The following is a 19,643-nucleotide window of genomic DNA, read 5'->3' on the forward strand; positions in this document are numbered from 1 at the left end:
ACAAGAAAAAAAATGTTTTCCAGTGACGTACTCCTTTAAAGACTGAAAGACCACACCAATACTATTATGGTGTACAGGAAACCGCTTGGGTGCAGGTGGTAACATTGCTGGATGTTTTGTGTGCAATTTTTTGGACTGATCTTCACAATTTTGTAGATTTTGATTAAAAGCCTTTGGATAATGATTATGGACAATGCGGCTTGTAGAGTCCATACAAATTATGTGGAAAGATTTTATTTTTGCAAGCTGTGCTAATAAAATTTACAGTGAAAAAAATGAACACGTTATTCCTTATAATTACAGCTATATGATTTCTCATATTTCTAAGGTGAGAGAAAACAGTGGCTGGTAGGAGGTTTGGCCTTCGTGCAAACTTTTTATTAAAGGAGAACTACGGGATTGAAAAAATGTATCCCCTATCCTAAGGATAGGGGATAAGTTTCAGATCTCCCGTACGGGGCCCCGGTTAGAGAGGGCGTGTTGACCACCGCACGAAGCAGCGGCCGACACGCTCCCTCCATACACTGCTATGGGAGAGCCGGAAATTGCCGAAGGCAGCGCTTCGGCTCTCCCATAGCAGTAAATGGAGGGCGCGTGTCAGCCGCCGCCTCGTGCGGTGGTCAACACGCGCTCTCTATGCAGAGAGCCGCGGCCCCCTACGGGAGACCTTAGAATAGGGGATACAATTTTCAATACCGTAGTTCTCCTTTAAGGTTACCATCCCATCTCCATATTGTAACCACACAACAGTACAACACAGAACAATACGTAGCTTGTGTATTATTACCTTTAGTCAGGATCAAGATCAGGCAACTTAGAAACTTCAAACACACAGCAGTCAGTGAATCAGTAAAGGTCAACTGCAAGACCATACTAGCTATACACCTTAGGCCTTTAACCTCTTAAGGACAAAGCCCATTTTGGCCTTAAAGGGGTTCTCTGGTGCTTAGACATCTTATCCCCTATCCAAAGGATCGCTCCGGGTCTGATTACAGGCGACCACACGGCCAGCGGCGTGTGACGTCATGCCTCTGCCCCCTGTGTGACGTCACACTCCGCCCCTCAATGCAAGCCTACGGGAGGGGGCGCGATAGCTGTCATGCCCCCTCCCGTAGGCTTGCATTGAGGGGCGGAGCGTGACGTCACACAGGGGGGCAGAGGCGTGACATCACACGCCGCCGGCCGTGTGATCGCCGGTAATCAGACCCGGTGCGAACACGCTCCGGGGACTGATTACAAACGGGGTGCCGCGTGCAAGATCCCGGGGGTTCCCAGCGGCGGGACTCCCGCGATCAGGCATCTTATCCCCTATCCCCTTTGGATAGGGGATAAGATGTCTAAGCACCGGAGAACCCCTTTAAGGACCAGGCCAATTTTATATTTGCAATTTAGTTTTTTCCTCCTCGCCTTCTAAAATCCATAACTCTCTTATATTTTCATCCACAGATCCATATAAGGGCTTGTTTTTTGCGTGACCAATTTTACTTTGTAATGACATCACTCATTTTACCATAAAATGTACAGCGCAACAAAAAAACATTATTTATGTGGGTATATTGAAAAGAAGCCCACAATTTAGCAAATTTTGGAAGGTTTTGTTTTCACGCTGTACACTTTATGGTAAAAATGACTTTTTTTAATTCTGTGGGTCAATACGATTAAAACGATACCCATGTTGTATGCTTTTCTATAATTGTACGGCTTTAAAAAAAAATCTCAAACTATTTTAACAAAATTAGTATGTTTGAAATTGCCCTATTTGACCACCTATAAACTTCCAAAATTTTCCATATATGGGGCAGTGTGATGGCTCATTTTTTGCGCTTTGATCTGTAGTTTTTGATCTGTAGTTCGGTAGCACTTTTGCTTATATTTAACTTTTGAATAATTTTTTTAGAACTTTTTTTTGGAATAAAAGGTGACAAAAGCAGCAATTTTGGACTTTTTTTTTTTTTTTTTATGTTTACGCCGTTCGCCATAGGGGATAATTAACTTTATACTTTGGTTAGGACATTAACCAAATATGTATTCATTATTTTCATACAAATATGTATTCATTTATTTTTTTTACGCTTTTTGGGGGTAAAATGGGAAAAAGGGACGATTTACAATTTTATTGGGGGAGGGGATTTTTCAATTTTTTTGTACTTTTAATTTTTTTGTCTTTTTTTTACACTTATGTCCCCATAGGGGACTATTTACTGCAGTCAGTTAATTGCTAATACTGTTCAGTGCTATGCATAGGGCACAGCACTGATCAGTGTTATTGACAGTCTTCTACTCTGGTCTGCTCGATCTCAGACCAGAGCAGAAGACAGACAGAGGCAGGTGAGGGGACCTCCGTCCACCATTATAGATGATTGGATTCAAGCGGCAGCGCCGCAGGCGATCCGATTATCCATTTTAAGTGCCGCACTGCCATGATCTGTATTGATCACAGCATCTGAGGGGTTATAAGCGGACATCAGCGCGATCGCTGATGTCCACCATTACTGGTGGGTCTCTGGCAGCCAGGACCTGCCGTGCATGATGCGAGCAACGTTCCATTGCTCGCGGTCATGTATGTCATGGTGCATTAAGTCCCACCGCACCATGACGTACATTTACGTCCGATGTCATTAAGGGGTTAACAGGCATTTTCCACTCAAATTTCAATGCAGATTTTGTTTGCAATGGGAATCTATGCTGTAGTTCACACGGTTCAAATCCACACTATGATAATAAAGTGATATGTGAAATTAAAAAATTTGAAAATCTGTTGTGCGCACAACCTGCTGACAGACTCCTCTGGCGAAAGCTTATCTCCTAGAACAGTGATGGCGAACCTATGGCACGCACACCACAGGTGGCATGCCGAGCCCCCTCTGTGAGCATGCGGCCATAGTTTGCCAAGCGGGGCAAAACAGGCCATAGCAGTGTGTCGTGACCCCTTACCGGAGGAGCGGTGGACGGAGCACTGTGAGGCAGTACAGAAACATACAGCCTCCAGCCATACACTGTATATGGCTGAAGGCTGTATTGTCTGTGGGGGAACTATACTACAACCTAATGTGGGGGGAACTGCAACCTAATGTGGGGGAACATACTGCCAACCTAATGTGGGGGAACATACTGCCAACCTAATGTGGGGGAACATACTGCCAACCTAATGTGGGGGAACATACTGCCAACCTAATGTGGGGGAACATACTGCCAACCTAATGTGGGGGAACATACTGCCAACCTAATGTGGGGGAACTACAACCTAATGTGGAGGAGCTATACTGCCAACCTAATGTGGGGGAACTACAACCTAATGTGGAGGAGCTATACTGCCAACCTAATGTGGGGGAACTACAACCTAATGTGGAGGACCTATACTGCCAACCTAATGTGGGGGAACTACAACCTAATGTGGGGGAACTACAACCTAATGTGGGGGAACTGCAACCTAATGTGGGGGAACTGCAACCTAATGTGGGGGAACTGCAACCTAATGTGGGGGAACATACTGCCCAAGTTGTTTTTTTCTAAACTTAAACCTCAGTATTCTTATTTAATTGCTGTGCTGGCACTTTGAGGGGAAAAAGTTGGCGTGCATTACGGTTTGGGCACATGGGCTCAAAAAGGTTCACCATCACTGTCCTAGAAGAACAAAGGATGGGTTGAGTTGAAAATCATTATACCCGATCCTTCAGTCCTCGAAACCTGCCTCCAGGGGAAGGCAGAACCACCCAATACACATTAGATAGTTGTACAATCAAACTTAAATCAGTGGATTCGGCCACCGTTTATATAAAATATATGTGTACAAAAGACACCATTCACATATGATACAGCAACAGAATGTGTGTTGTATTACCTGACTTGTCACTTTCACAAGAAGTGCACTTGACTGCAGCTGATCTGTGCTTGGTAATAAGGAATCTCCTCACTTTCTCCACTCATTGTCATGTCAATTTGAACATCTAGAAAATCAAAGCAATAATCTAGTGTTATGTCCACTCCTGGAGAAAAGATGGTCAAGTCCATTATGTTTTTAAAGTGTATATATGGGCACAAGCCGGGGCCCCGTACGGGAGATCGCAGGAGCCCACACGATCAGACACTTATCCCTTATCCTGTGGATAGAAGATAAGTTTATTTCACTGCAGATCTCCTATAAATGATAACCAACGTGTCCATAGACAATCTGACCAGTTTTCCTGCCCATATTAACAAAGCCATGCTGAAAAAGCTAATAGAGATTGAAAGTGCCCTATATAGAGCTCTAGTGAGACTATGTGGGTTACAAAAATGGTGGAAGGCCTCATAAAACTTATGAAGAAAGGCTTAAGGAACTAAATCTGTATAGTCTGGGGTACAAACTGGGCCAAACTTCCAGCAGATGAGGTTGGTTAATCCAAAGTAAATAAACGTAAGCCTGCCTGGGATAAACATATATCTTACCCAATTTTAAAATAAAGGAAATAATGTAAGGGCAGACTAGTTGGACCAGGTGGTCGTTTTCTGATGACAACCTTCTACGTTTCTATGATATTAGTACTAGTAAGCTTCTCAACTTCTGACCAAGGTTCTACATACAATAAAAGCGTGTATGTGAGAATGTCATAAAATAACCCCAAAAAATTGGCACACATATTTAGCAAAAAGAACAGAGAGATTCACTATGCTCGCAAGGGAAAAGATCAAAAAGTGGGTGTGGCTTTGCATAAAGAGGCATGACTTAAATGCGCCACATTTATTTTTTTTTTTTTTTTTGTTAACAGTGGCTAAGGCTGTTGGGACAGTTTTAAAGAAGTAACACATTTTCAGTTTAAGTTAAAACATTTTTTTTTCTCTCCCCTTATATGTGTAAGTACAGCAAGCAAAGAGTCTTCACTTATTCAATACAATACATTCTGTACCTATTTGCAAAGATGGTCTACCCCTTTATAGATTATAATTAGTACCTGGGATATCAAATGACACATGATCTACAGGAGGTCTGGCACTTAGCTGCCACATAGTTTTGACTTCCTTCTGCCCATGTCCACTGAGGATCTCCACTCTCCATGTCTGTGGGTGAGAGCTGTAAGAAAATAGTGGATACTAAATTACCAATAATGGACTAGGTTCATGTTGAGCCTACTATACAGATAAGATATAAAAACACTTATTAAAGCAGATATGAAAAGCTTAAAGTAGTTATCCAAGATTAGAAAAACAGAGATGTATTCATCCAAACACAGCACCACTCCTGTCTCCAGGTTGTTTGTGGTATTGCAGTTCAGTTTCATTGAAGTCAATGAAGCCTAGTTGTAATGTGCGGCTGTGTTTCTCTATTTGTGTTGCACATTTGTAGTCTCTCCCTTCTTCCATGGCCAGCACTCCACTCCACCCATTTGGCCCAGGTGTTTTTAATTAGCAGGAAACTGCATAAGGGTTTCCTCTTATTATGCCAGCCCTCTGGCAGGGAGCACATGGTAGGTTTCATACTGGTGTGGTTCTCTGTGGCGGCCATTGTTTCTGTGATGCTTTGTCTGTGGGGTGGAGTGGCCCAGAGCCAGGGGCTTGGTTGGGCAGTAGTGGGGCTGCCTGGCCACAGGGTCGCTCCCCCCGTTGGGCATGGGGTCTCGGAGGCAGTGGTCGCCCCCGGGCGCTACGCTAGTGTTAGCTTAGGGACCCACTCTAACGAAGTGGCCTTGACGTGGCGAGTGGGCTTCTACTTTTTGATCAAAATGTATACTAATAAAATAAATTTTTGAAATTATGCTGAGAAGCAAGTAGATCAAATTACAAATGGTGGATGTGCGGCTGTGTTTCTCTTTTTGTGTTGCACTAGTTGTAATACCACACACAACCTGACTCCGGAATTTAGTTTTTTTGCTTCTATAGTGGACCAAAGGCTAATATTAAAACTATTTCAGCTGATGTGACATGCATAGGTTGTCTGCCATCTTGATTCTGTGTACCGCAAGTGATATCGGTAACAACTTTTGCCCCCTCACTCACACTATAGAATATTATGTGAAAAACAGCTGCAGCCTGTCTCCGTGTGTAAGGGTTCTCCCTATCAGCTCTTACACACTGAGGAGCAGTGTCAGGCGGCATCACATAGAACACATTACAGAATCTACCCCCTGCGTATAGCACAGGCAGAAGTGTGGTCTGATGGAGCGTACTGCTATATAACTCTAGATTATCAGTGTATCATGGCCCCATAGAGAAAGCAGCAATCTATAAATGGTGGGACATACAATGAGCTGGGAGGGAAGAGTCTGGGAGCTGCCAGGAGGTATATGATAGGTGAGGACTCAACTGACACAGCTTCCTGTTTCACATAATGCCATGTCATTTTCTGGTGGTCTAAGTAGTAGTCAAATAAGCCAAGTGCAGCAATGAAATATATGGATACAGCTGAGCTGTGATGAAATGGATAACACTACAGGAATAGTGGTGATGAGTGTACAATATAGCGGCAAAAAGGTGTTTATCTTTTCTAAACTAACTGGTTCACAACTGAACTTTCTATACTCTGCTCAATTCTTTTTTGAATGGCTGCATGAACAGTTATTCCTAATGGCGCTAATCACTGATGGAATGTCCTAGCAATTTGCTGGGGACCGAAAAACCATCTGTGAACTTACTTTTGGTAGAAGCTGCCAATGACACTTGGTCGGATCGGGAGCTGGAACACATGCTGCTCATTCCATGGGTTCTCTTTGTAGTACTTTAAACAGGACCTAACCAGAAAGAGAGAATGATTCTTCAGAGACTGCAAACAAGTCTGGAAACTACAGGTACAGTTAAAGTGCACCTCTCATTTTAGAATTAACATCTCAGACCTTTCCATCGGCTGCAGTCTGGGTTCTGAACTCCCACTCATCCCTGAAAGAAATATAGGCAGCACTCTCAGCCGAGCACTGTGCCTGTTAGTTTCTGATAGTTACGGCTCAGATTTGCAGAAAGTCCATAGACTTGCACCACTTCCAGAACAGAGGGGTGACAGAAATGCACAGGCATAGTGCTCAGTTAAGCACTGGTGCCCATTTGCCAAAACAAAGGGACAGAAATACACATCTTAGCGCTGTGCCCCTTTGATTCTGATTCTTTCTTCAGACAGCCCAGTTTATATAGTTTATGGATTCATAAAAAGTAGACATCCTTTTATGAGATTGTAAAGTGCTACAAATGTTGGTGCTGTATGCATAAAGATATATTAACAGACCAGAAAAACAATGCACATGAACCAGGTTTAAAGCATAACTCTGATGTTGGTCCGGTGACAGGTTAGTGTTTAAATCTCCCAGCAATAAGACATCTTTTGGCAGCTGCTCGCCTTGTCATTCCACGTCATTGGAAGACACGAGACCTTCCATCTATGGCGGAATGGATCTGTGAACTGGACGCATGGAGGAGATTGTGGGTGATGCACATGGTTGGTCTGATAAATGTAATAAGATCTAGTTCCCTAGGCGTTCCTTTATGGATTCAGAAGCATTTTTGGGCCTTCTTCATTGATGTGTTTCCTTGTCATCTGGTGCAGAACCTTTCTTTCTGCATCCTGCCTGCTTATTATTGCTCTTTTCTACTTCTTAAGTTCTTCTAGACTGGTGATTAATGTATTTCTTCCCCAATTCTCCCTTCCCCACCCTCTTTTTCACCTTCTTTGCCCTTTCTTTTTTCCTCCTTCCTTGCTAATTCTCTACATTATTTTTTCTTCTTTAATCCTTTTTGCTGTGGATTAGTGGGAGCTGTATTTTTTGTCCTTCTCTTATTGATGGCTTGAGTAATTCATGCTAGCTTTATTGTACTTGTTCTATTCTGATTTTATTCTACCCTGGCTCAGTGTCACTCTGGGGCAATGTAAACATCTCCACTTACCTTTTATGGTTCTTACAGTCTTAGTGTTCTTACCCAAAATGTGGCATTGCTTATTTCTTCATGATGTCATTGCTTTTCTGTGCTTTGCTTCTATTGTTTGCTTATGGCTTGCGATATGATTTGTGTTTGTCATGTTTTTCTGGGACCATTGTACTGTATTCTGTTTTATGCCATTAAAGAAAGATTACACATAAATCTCCTGGCAGCTTCATAGCCCGAAACTAAAGTGTTCAGTGATATGGATATGTGGCAAATCTGTATTCCAATCACTTTAGCTGCGGGCAAGTCTAAGGCTACAAAGTTGCCTGGAGATTTAGACAGGTATTCTGCCACTAAAAAACATTGAAGTTACACTTTAAAGGGGTTCTCCAGTGCTTAAACATCTTATCCCCTATCCAAAGGATAGGGGATAAGGTGCCTGATCGCGGGAATCCCGCAGCTGGGGACGCCCGTGATCATGCACGCGGCACCCCGTTTGTAATCGGTCCCGGGAGTGTGTTCGCTCCGGGTCTGATTACGGGCAACTACAGGGCTGGTGGCGTGTGACGTCACACCTGCGCCCCCGTGTGACGTCACGCTACGCCCCTCAATGCAAGCCTACGGGAGGGGGCGTGATAGCTATCACGCCCGGGCGGAGCGTGACATCGCACGGGGGCGCAGGCGTGACGTCACACGCCGCCCGCCCTGTAGTTGCCCGTAATCAGACCCAGAGCGAACACACTCCCGGGACTGATTATAAACGGGGTGCCGCGTGCATGATCACGGGCGTCCCCAGCTGCGGGACTCCCGCGATCAGGCACCTTATCCTGGATAGGGGATAAGATGTTTAAGCACCGGAGAACCCCTTTAAAGCTTAACCTGACTATACTAAGAAAAACTATGCTCCTATGTTGAGTATTGTCTGAGCATGCGGAATCTTAGTTGATCAGACTGCACAAATCGATGCATTGTTACATAAAGTTAAGCATAGGATTGGAGTTCTACTATACCAGTGGTCTTCAACCTGCGGACCTCCAGATGTTTCAAAACTATAACTCCCTGCATGCCCGGACAGCCGATGGCTGTCCGGGCATGCTGGGAGTTGTAGTTTTGCAACATCTGGAGGTCCGCAGGTTGAAGACCACTGTACTATACTATACTTCTAGTAATGACTCACTGTGTAAGTGGAAAGAGGTTCTCATGCTCCAGGTGCAGGAAGGCATTGCAGTTTACAACCACTTCCAGCATGTGATGCAGCTTCCTGACACGGTGCACCTGCTCTTGTAGATCCTCGGATGTGCTGATGAAGTAATCCTGAGAAGGAAAATATAGAATCACAAACGGTCCAGTTAATAAAAAAATTTAATAAAAAAACTCAAAAATGTAGGTTTTGCTTAGAGCAACCAATCAGATCGAAACTTCCAGCAAGTTCGCATAGAGATTTGTTCAGTCTTTCTCTAGTCTAAGAAACATTGCAGCCATTCAGATTATGGCCCTTATTTATCAATCAGCCTGAAACCCTCATTGGTTTTCCCCATTGCAACCAATCACAGCTCAACTTTCACTTTACAAGAGCTCGTAAAGATATGACGCTGAGCTGTGATTGGTTGTTATGGGAAAAACCAGACACTTAGAGTTTCAGGTTGAGCCTATATATACATAAATAATGACACAGAAGACAACTTGGCTGTAGGATACTTAACTTACCAAGTAATTGAAAGTTGCAAGTTCTCGACCTGTTGAGACAAATGCACTTAAAATGACGTTCTTGCCTTTAAAGTAACCTGCCACAACAAGTATGCAGTTTTATCTGCTAACAGCATATTATAGAGCAGGAGGAGCTGAACAGATTGATATAGAGTTTTGTGGGAAAAGATTTCATGGGGCACAAAAAAATTGAACTTTCACAAAATATGGAAAAAAAAAGAAGCTTTTTTCTGCCATTTGGTCATTTTTTTTTTTTTACTATTTTCCAGTCATTTAAACCTCTGCTCATCTTGCTCAGCTTAAGAGTCCAGTCCAGGATGAGCAGGAATATAAATATATTACTAGTTCTACTGAATCATTGGCCACAAGTCTAAATATATAAATATATATATATATATATATATATATATCAATCTTCTCAGCTCCTCCTCTTCTAAAATATACTGATGACAGATCAGACTGCATCTTTAGTGTGAAAGCTTCATTGTAAAGTCGGCCCATCAGCAGGAAAACCGTGGTGTAAATTACCTAGGATTATGATTCTGGACATACATTTGTAGTCTCCCTTGTCCTTTCCAGCAACAACATAAGCATTTTTGTAGGTATGTAAATGAGGCTCAAAAGACCAGGGAGTGTTCCCCAGCACGGTAAAAGCCCAAAAGTCCAACCTATTCCTCTTTTTCACTGTCTCCATACCTGTTTGCATCTGCTTAGTCCATTTGACTGACAGCCACCAGATAAAGAGTCTGGACTTTCCGGGGCTTTTAACATGCTGGGAAACAGCCCCATGGCTTTTTTGAGCCTCATCTATATATAAAAAAAAAAGGTCGGCACTGGAAAGGCACTGTATATAGTGTTTTTACTACACCTGTTTATGCATTACATCCTATATTAATTTAGTTTTTGCTGTGAAAGTTTAATGGGGTACTCCGCCCCATGACATCTTATCCTCCATCCAAAGGAAGCGGGGATAAGATGTCTGATCGCGGGGGCCCCGCTGCTGGGCCCCCCCCGGGATCTCGGCTGCGGCACCCCACTGTCATTTCTGCACAGAGCAAATGACGGGAAATACAGGGGCCGGAGCATCGTGATGTCACAGCCCATCCCATAGACTTGCATTAAGGGGACGGGCCATGACTTCACGAGGGGTGGAACCGTGACGTCACGATGCTCCAGCCACTGTATCGCCCGTCATTATGCAGAGAGCGAGTTTGCTCTGTGCAGTATTGAGAGCGGGGTGCTGCACCCCATATCCTGGGGGTCTTCAGCAGCGGGACCACGGCGATCAGACATCTTATCCCCAATACTTTGGATAGGGGATAAAATGCCTATGGGAGGAGTACCCCTTTAAGTGTTTCCCAGGCATATAGGTTGCACATGTTTTTGTCAGCTCTCTCATCCAGTACCATCTTGTTCTGTCCCCTTGTGTGATTTTTTTTACTGATGTTTTGTGAACATTGTATATTCAATAAAGATTTACGCTATTTTGCACAACTTTGGACCACTGACTCCCCCCCCCCCCTCAAGTATTGGTTTATATATTGGTTTGTTTCCACTCGCCAGATTCTTGTATAATTTTGTTTGGAGCTTTGTTGAGGGGTTACCTTGCCGGGGACTACTATCACTAGTAAACAAACTATCATGAAAATAACCAGTTGTCAGCTATCACATGTAATGACTTATCATATATCAACAGAATATCAACCTCTGGCCCTAGTAGTGGTCGGGGGAAGCAAAGGGTCAAACAAAGCAACCAATGTGATCGGTGAGGATCTGACCACTAGATTCACTAGATTAGTGGCAAAAGGTCTACACCGATCACATGTCTCCACAGGCTTTGACACAACCCCTTCGGCGCTCATGTTTCTTATTTACAAGTCAAGGAAAATTCCAATCTACAAAGCTGTGGAAAATGTAGACACTATAATAATTCTCATCACCATTATCATCTAAAATGGTGTCTGTAATCTTATTGCAAGTGTGAATGAGAGCAGAATGTGATTTTAAGTGGCAGATCTAAGTTCGGATAACTTCCAGTAATATATAAAATAAATCACGCTGGCTTCAATTCCTCTCCCTACACAGAAGGGCCATAACTTACAGTGATTATAGTCTTGAAATGAAAGAGTAAAAAATATGCAAAACAGCTTATATTAATTTTCAACATGACTGCTGTAATATGTGTGAATAATGTCCCAGTAGGAGATCTCAGTAGCCGCGAACCTATAAAGCAGTTAATATAATCTTTTTTCATCTTGTCCAGACCAATCTCTAGCAGCATGCGGATGGGAGTGAGGCCTGAAAGGGAGATGCTTTGCATGTTTCCGTGGTAGGATTGCTGAATTAGCTTGCTCAGTGTGCTGCTGCTCCCACGATGGATCTGAAATAAGCAAACAATTATTCAGAGACAACAGGGAATGGCCTACTCAGGCATCGTCAGTGATGAACTCAGTAATCATTGCAATCACATATTGGTTATTCATTGTAGGTGCAAAAAATATATAGAAAAGTAAAATAATGGTTCATCTCTAATGTCACCCTCCAAGCTCCCCCTTACTAAGATTTTTAATAAGTCTTATAGTGTGTATGCATTCTGCTTTTGCAATAAAGGTGGCCATACATTTTCAATAATCGAATTGCCAAATGTTTTCTCCTGACCTCCCCTTAAAGGGGTACTATTTATTTATTTATTTTTTTAAATCAACTGGTGCCAGAGAGTTTAACAGATTTGTAAATTACTTCTATTAAAAAAAAAATCTTAATCCTTACAGTACTTATCAGCTGCTGTATACTACAGAGGAAATTCTTTTCTTTCTGAATTTATTCTGACCACAGTGCTCTCTGCTGACACCTCTGTCCATGTCAGAAACTGTCCAGAGCAGGACATGTTTGCTGTGGGGATTGCTCCTGCTCTGGACAGTTCCTGACATGGACAGAGGTGTCAGCAGAGAGCACTGTGGTCAGACAGAAAAGAAATTCTAAAATAAATGAACTTCCCCTGTATTATACAGCAGCTGATAAGTACTGGAAGGAATAAGATTTTTAATTAGAAGTAATTTACAAAACTGTTTAACTTTCTGGCACTGGTTGATTTAAAAGAAAAAGGTTTTCCACCGGAGTACTCCTTTAAACATGATATTTATCCAGGCTGAACACTCAAGTGTTGTCTATGGGGAGAGATAAGCCATAGTTAGAGGGATTAGGCAGCACAAATCAGACATGCCCAACGCTTCTCTACATCAGCATCATCCGTCAGTGGGGAGTCAGAAGACCGCCTGTGGGTTGGGACAACTTTATTGTAAGCGTTTTGAACACCTTTAGAAAGGAGTACACTGACATCTTTGTAGATGTACTGACTGACATACACTAAGGTTTCCTTTCCAAACCAAGTACCACCCTTCAAGGCAGTCAGATTTCCTGATGGCAATGGCCTCTTCAAGTAGGATAATGTTACCTGCCACACTGAGGAAATTGTTCAGAAGTGGTTTAAAAAGGAACATGACAAAGAGCTGAAGGTGCTAACATGGTCTTCAAACTCCCCAAATGTTAATCTGATTGAGCATCTGTGGGATGTGCTGGAACATCCAGTCCAATCCATGGAGGCGGCACCTAACAACTTGCAGGATTTGTAGTATCTGGCACCCATTTGTATAAGGCAGTTCCTATAAGACATCATCAGAAGACTTGTGGAGTCAGCTCAGAGCTGTTTCGGAAGTATTACCTTGTGACTAGAGCAGTTTTTCTCAACCAGGGTGCCTCTAGCTGTTGAAAAACCACAACTCCCAGCATGCCCAGAAATTAAGGAAGCTTTTGCCATCTTACCCAGGGGTGCACATCGCCATGTCTCAGTGATTGTAGGATGAGCGTGAAACAATTTACAACATCTTGATAAGAAGATACACCTATGTCAAGTGCAAAAAGAAAAAAGCAGCATTACAGCAGAATTAGCAGACTATGGGGGCGATTTATCTAAACCTGTCCAGCGGAAAAGTTGCCGAGTTGCTCATAGCAACCAATCAGATCGCTTCTTTCATAGGCCTTTTCAAGAATAAAAGAAGCGATTGATTGCTATGGGCAACTCAGCAACTTTATTTTTTACATCCTATATTTTTTACGTCAACTAATAAACATGTACAGTTTCTTTCTACAGACCCTTTAAACCAAAAAAGTTAATTTAGTAGTTGAAAAATGAAACCTAAACATGCCCCCTGGAGACTTCTTTCTCAGCTTGTTAACTTGGAGGTGCAATATTAGGTAAGTGATGCCCATCTCATGGAGACCAGGCATGGCTGTGATCATTCTACCTTCAGTGCAAACTAGTTTGTTTTTATAAAAGGAATATTAGGCAATCCATATGCTGCTGTGACTTTTGCAATGGCCCAATGCACACGAGTAAAGAGGGAGGAGTGGCTTGTAACCTTTTCCCCATTTTTAAAAGTTAAAGATTATGATAACATAATGATTTTCTATTTTATTTATCCAAACAATGTCTAAAGATGTCCTGAGGAACATCACATTGCTGAGTAGTAATGTACCACCTACTAAGTAAATTTTAAACTGTCATTTACACTTTTAAGAATATTCAAGTGTAGTACGTATCAGCTGCTGTCTACTACAGAGGAAGTTCTTTTCTTTTTTAATTTCTTTTCAATCTGACCACAGTGCTCTCTGTTGACACCTCTGTCCATGTCAGGAACTGTCCAGAGCAAGATATGTTTGCTATAGGGATTTTCTCGTACTCTGGACAGTTCCTGAGACAGACAAAGGTGCCAGCAGAGAGCACTGTGGTCAGACAGAAAAGAAATTCAAAAAGAAAATAATTTCCTTTGTAGTATACAGCAGCTGATAAGTACTGGAAGAATTAAGAATTTTTAATAGAAGTCATTTACAAATCTGTTTAACTTTCTGGCACCAGTTGATTAATAAATAAAAAAAGTGTTTTCCACCAGAGTACCCCTTTGACACTTGTCTACAGACAAACAACGCTATTTTATAAGGTATGGATGGTTGAGAAACGAAAATCCGGCACATGCAGGACTAGGGTGAAGAGAGAAGGTAGAAGGGATACCGCTGTAGGCTGGAAGCGGGTGTGGATGTTGGTGGTGCCAATCACAACAAGTATGCAATACAGGTATAAGAATCCAAAAGAGACTGCACTCACCTTCCACAATGATTTATTCAGGTGCGTGTAGGTATACGGCAGCAGAGGAAGGGGCACACCAGGACAAGTTGTTTTGCGCAGTCTTGCGCTTCTTCAATCCGGAGTGCACTCCAGCTTGAAGAAGCGCAAGACCACGCGAAACAACTTGCCCTGGTGTGCCCCTTCCTCTGCTGCCGTATACCTACACGCACCTGAATAAATCATTGTGGAAGGTGAGTGCAGTCTCTTTTGGATTCTTTTACCCCTATTTTATAAGGTACCATTATTTTTATTACAGTAACAGCTATACAAAAGTGTCTGCTGCTTGTGACATGGCCAAGAGGTGGCCAATGACTTATCATAAAGGTAAGCAGCGTCAGACATATACATTAATATCATAGTCCATGCACTATGACTGTGGTTCTCCAGATGTTGCAAATCTACAACTCCCAGCATGCCTGGACAGCTGACGGCAGTTGTAGTTTTGCAACATCTGAAGGGCCACAGTATAAAGACCATGAGATGGATTAAATCTTAAAACCAGTAAATACACGAACCACCTACTTTTCCTCATTTTACACCATAACATCTCGGCAAAGTCCAGGTCTCCGCGCTCCGTGATGAAGGACTGGATGGAGCTGTCTACTGCTGCCGTATCACTCTTTACTTTCTAGAGATGAAGAATGAGTCGCGTCAGGCTCACAAGCTGAAGTTATTCATACCCCGCTCCACATCGGCGACAGACAATGCAGGCGATACAAAGAAACTGGTGTGATTGATCATGGGTCTCCTGGTTACTATTCAATCAAACTGTCTCTCCTCGCTGCCAGTCTGGCTACATTTTCTTACTAATTTTAAGCCCCCCTTACCACCCTCCCTAAAAAAAAAAAAATGCCTACATGGGCAGAATATTTGCTCAGACGTAACAATGTAACCAATTCATCCATTGTATGATTAATTAATTAAGAGCTGAAACAAACCCTCCAGCTCCAGACAGGATACGTGTGACAGCAGAGCGTGACAATAATGTGTAAATACCCATAGCTAGACTCTGCGTACGGCGCCGCAAGAGTTAACCGGCCACACTCAGCACTTAAAAAGCTTAGTCACCTGTTTAAGAGCCGTACATATGAAGAATGGCTGAATGAAATTAAGTGTCCACATCTATCATGTGTGCAGCGAGACTGCTGTATACATAATACATGAGCGGAGCGGAATGACTGGCAAATCATTTTATCGAGGCTGTTTGGATACCTTTCAAGCCTCTGGAGTAAATCCTCAGCAGTCTACAAGCAATAGACCTCGACATGAAACTATTTCCCCTCAGGCCCGCTTGTTGTTCGTGGCTTTCTATCAATTTTTATTTAGGTTTTCCTTTTTATTTTATGCGCCCTCAGGCAACGCAGCTGAATTGTGCAGTCGGAATGTGCATCACTCAGTGTAATTGCCATGTTTAATAATTGCAATATTACTCCTGAGTATTACCTACAATGTGCAGCCAGGAGAGAAATAGCTTTATATTGACCTTGTCAAAACGCACACACACCTTCTCGGTGCCGGGGGAAGAAAAACGGAAGCAATTCACTAAATCATTCCTATCGGGGAACTCACCTCTGCTTCCTTTTTAGGAGCTGAATTATTAACTCCGTCTAGTTTATTCTTTAGCTCTGGCAAATAAAAAACAAGCAATCAACATGTTTATCGCAACGAACAACCAAATTACAATTTCAAAGTTTTAAACATTTTATGGCAAAATAAAAATACATGAAGTTATTTTGTAACCCTGTGCCCCACATAAGCCAGAGGTTAGCAACCCTTATGTTTATTGTGCGTACAACACAGATCATATCGGAAACAGCTTCAGAGACTATTTGTAGTGCTGCAGAGGAAATCCAAAAGGTTGGGCTCACATGTGGTGGTGGTGGTGGTAGTGTACCACTAGTTTAAGGCAATGTTCATATTATTAAAATCTGTGCTGATTTGCATATGGAATCTGGGCCAATTTCTGCATCTAAAGTAACAATTCTCAAGTAACAATTCTCACAGCCTTAGACTAGGTTCACATTGGCATTTGCATCTGACCTGTACAGGGTCTGTTGAGCTTTTTTTTTTTTTTTTTTTTTTTTTTTCTTGGGCCAAATGGACCCTGAAACGGGTCGGATGCAAATGGCTATTGCCGGGTCCCGACGAACCCCATTCACTTGCATAGGGTCTATCGGTGAGCTGGTAATTTTACAGGAGTTTAGCAGAGGGGGAAAAAAAAGTGCTTGCACAATTTTTTTTTCTCCACTAAACTTGACGGAACTGCCGACAGAACTCCACATAACGAAGCCTGACGTAAACAAGCCCTTAGAGGTTATTGTTGTGCATCAAATTCCACATCAAAACTGCAGATATTTTAGATTGTGTGGATTTAGGTTCTGTATATTTAGCCACACTTTTTGTGGAGTGAACAAGCTCTAAATAGGCTAAAGAACGCATTCCGACCGTATCAGACTTTTGGTTCGGACTGAAAATGTGGTCTGCTGTGTTTGTCAGTACGAGCCAAAAGACAAACAGTTGGAAAATGACCCGTGGACGGTTTTGAGCTTCTCCAGACCAATCCGTGCCACACAGGAATAAAACGTAATGCAAATGCACCCTAAGGATTCAGCAGGGCAGCGGTATGTATAGGGAATCTACCAGCATGTTTTCTACAATTTATTAAACCTATTTAAACATGGGTCCACTAAAATTGTGTTCTTCAATTTCCATCATAAGGATAGGGTAACAAGGAGCACATCTCCAGCATATATCACACTGCAGATGCGCCGACAGCAGTCACAAGAGTGAGCTCCCTGCTGCAGCTGGGTAGCTCTGTGTGTCTGCTCGTAGCAGCGGAAAATCACGGGCAGACACACAAAGCTACCCAGCTGCAGCAGGGAGCTCACTCTTGTTACTGCTATTGGCGCATCCTCAGCATCAAATACACTGCGGATGTGCTCAGTGTAACCCCACCAATAAAGGGGATGTTCAGCGAAGAAACAACCTGTGTTTGGTGTCAAAAAGTATAATAAAGGCACCTTCTAATATAATGTTATTAGCCATAGTACAGATCTTCTATTTCAGCTGGGCTGTCTGTGATGTCCTAAAATGTTTTATTTCAGGCCATGGACATAAAAGACTGTGGGGAAAAAAATTTCTACTACCCAGAGTACAGATCCTAAACATAAGACAGACGTGATGGGTATTAATTGATTGTCATCTGCTGCAGATGCGCCGACAACAGTCACAAGAGTGAGCTCCCTGCTGCAGCTGGGTAACTCTCAAAGCAGAGAGCTCCCATCTCTCCTCTCCTCCTGTCAGCATGGGACAAGATCAGTAATATGAAGGGGTAGATGGTATTACTGCTCATTAGCTTGACTCATTAGATAAGGCAGCAGGGAGCCTGTTCTGATGGCAACTACTGTGACTGAGAATGGTCTCCCTGCTACCTTATATAATTATTAGTAATAACTGCTCCCCCTTGATATCACTGGACTTGTCCAGTGCTGACAGTAGAGGAGTAGTGACAGGACAGACTGCTATCAGAGCTTGTGATGTAACGTCACAGCTTACAAGAGAGAGCACTTGTATTTCACAGGTAGAATAACTATGGCCAGTGCCTTGAGGCCTTGAGGACTTAAGTTGAGTAAAACTGGTCTGGAGAATGCTATGGGAATCACTCTTCATTTTACAAATTTCTCTTTAGAAGACTGCTAAATGTTTCAGGCCATGGACATAACAGACTGTGGGAAAATAAATTTCTACTACCCAGAGTACAGATCCTAAATATAAGACAGATGTGATGGGTATTAATTGATTGTCATCTGCTGATCAATCAAGAAGGAATAACAACAACAACAAAACATATTTTCAGTCATATGTGATCACCATTTAGAAGCTCTTGAACAAGCTCTACAGCGGACTTGGTTTCTATGGTTTCTGGCCACTCTGTTACTCCAGTTTTTAAGCCTTCAGCCAAAACCTGTCATAAAGAAGACGGACTGCAATTACTCAACCGGTTATAATGAATGTTTGTGTACATTGATAAGCTGGATATTAAAAAAGATTTATTAAAGTGTCCATGTCATAAAAAATAGAGACATGCCAACATTTTTATTGGTTGGTGTCTAAGTGCCGAGACCCTGGCCAAACAAACTGTCAGCCCCATAGACTTATAATGCTGGACGGAGATCACGGCAAGACAGGGAGTGAAACATTTAAAAATAATGTATAATCAGAAATTGACCTATTGTGTAAATCAAGTTTTCAAACAAACATATTTAAGAATTTTTGAAGAGGTTTTTCTAATTTTCAATTTTTCATTCTATATTTTAAAACAATACTTAAATCTTGCAGTATTCATTATGACCACTAAGACAAGCCAAAGTAACAGGCTTGCCAAGTTAACAGAAGATGTATCAATGCAGCACTCCAAAGCACTTGGCAGCGGAAATGTTGCATATTTGGACACAATTTCCCACAACTTTGGAGTGTAGAAGTAATACTTCTTCTACTATTAATATATTCCCCCAAATTACTGTATGACTTCAGACAAAAAAGGTCTATCTTCATATAATAAACCCTTTAATAGTATGTATCATCAGTATCCCTAACTTAGTATTTTCCTATAGATATTTCCCAAAGATAAACATTCATGGCATATACAGGGATGTGGAAATTCTATCGCCCGACGCCCGGGACAAGTAGTTTTGGGTGCCGGGCAGGTGAATTGTTTATAGATTTAGCCCTGTATCGGGCAGGGACAGACAGACTTCCCCCTTATTTTTCTTTAATGCCGGTGTGAGGTGCAGGAGCGGATGGAAGTCTACACCTCACACCGGCGCTCAGAGTGTATGGAGGGGGCGGTGGCCTCCAGCTGACTGCAGAGCCCCCCCTTATCTCCCCTCCCGGAGGATGGACGGAGCTCAGAAGACACAGCATGGTGAGA

The 19,643-nt window shown here is 42.5% G+C and overlaps 1 protein-coding gene across 4 annotated transcripts in view; it reads right to left on the reverse strand.

Annotated features, from left to right (window-relative positions):
- Positions 1–19,643, reverse strand: part of ZWILCH (zwilch kinetochore protein) — a 49,413-nt gene that overhangs the window by 5,112 nt on the left and 24,658 nt on the right. For all 4 annotated transcript variants that reach the window (XM_056571663.1, XM_056571662.1, XM_056571665.1 and 1 more), the window contains 10 exons: positions 18,584–18,677; positions 16,283–16,338; positions 15,236–15,341; positions 13,354–13,433; positions 11,755–11,911; positions 9,532–9,560; positions 9,002–9,138; positions 6,609–6,704; positions 4,932–5,050; positions 3,842–3,947 (listed from right to left, as the gene is read on the reverse strand). In XM_056571663.1, coding sequence (XP_056427638.1) covers positions 3,856–3,947; positions 4,932–5,050; positions 6,609–6,704; positions 9,002–9,138; positions 9,532–9,560; positions 11,755–11,911; positions 13,354–13,433; positions 15,236–15,341; positions 16,283–16,338; positions 18,584–18,677 — 966 coding nt within the window. In that variant the 3' untranslated portion in view covers positions 3,842–3,855. The remainder of the gene's footprint in view (positions 1–3,841; positions 3,948–4,931; positions 5,051–6,608; positions 6,705–9,001; positions 9,139–9,531; positions 9,561–11,754; positions 11,912–13,353; positions 13,434–15,235; positions 15,342–16,282; positions 16,339–18,583; positions 18,678–19,643) is intronic.

Source organism: Hyla sarda, chromosome 4 (assembly GCF_029499605.1).
Source record: "Hyla sarda isolate aHylSar1 chromosome 4, aHylSar1.hap1, whole genome shotgun sequence".
Lineage (NCBI taxonomy): Eukaryota > Metazoa > Chordata > Amphibia > Anura > Hylidae > Hyla > Hyla sarda.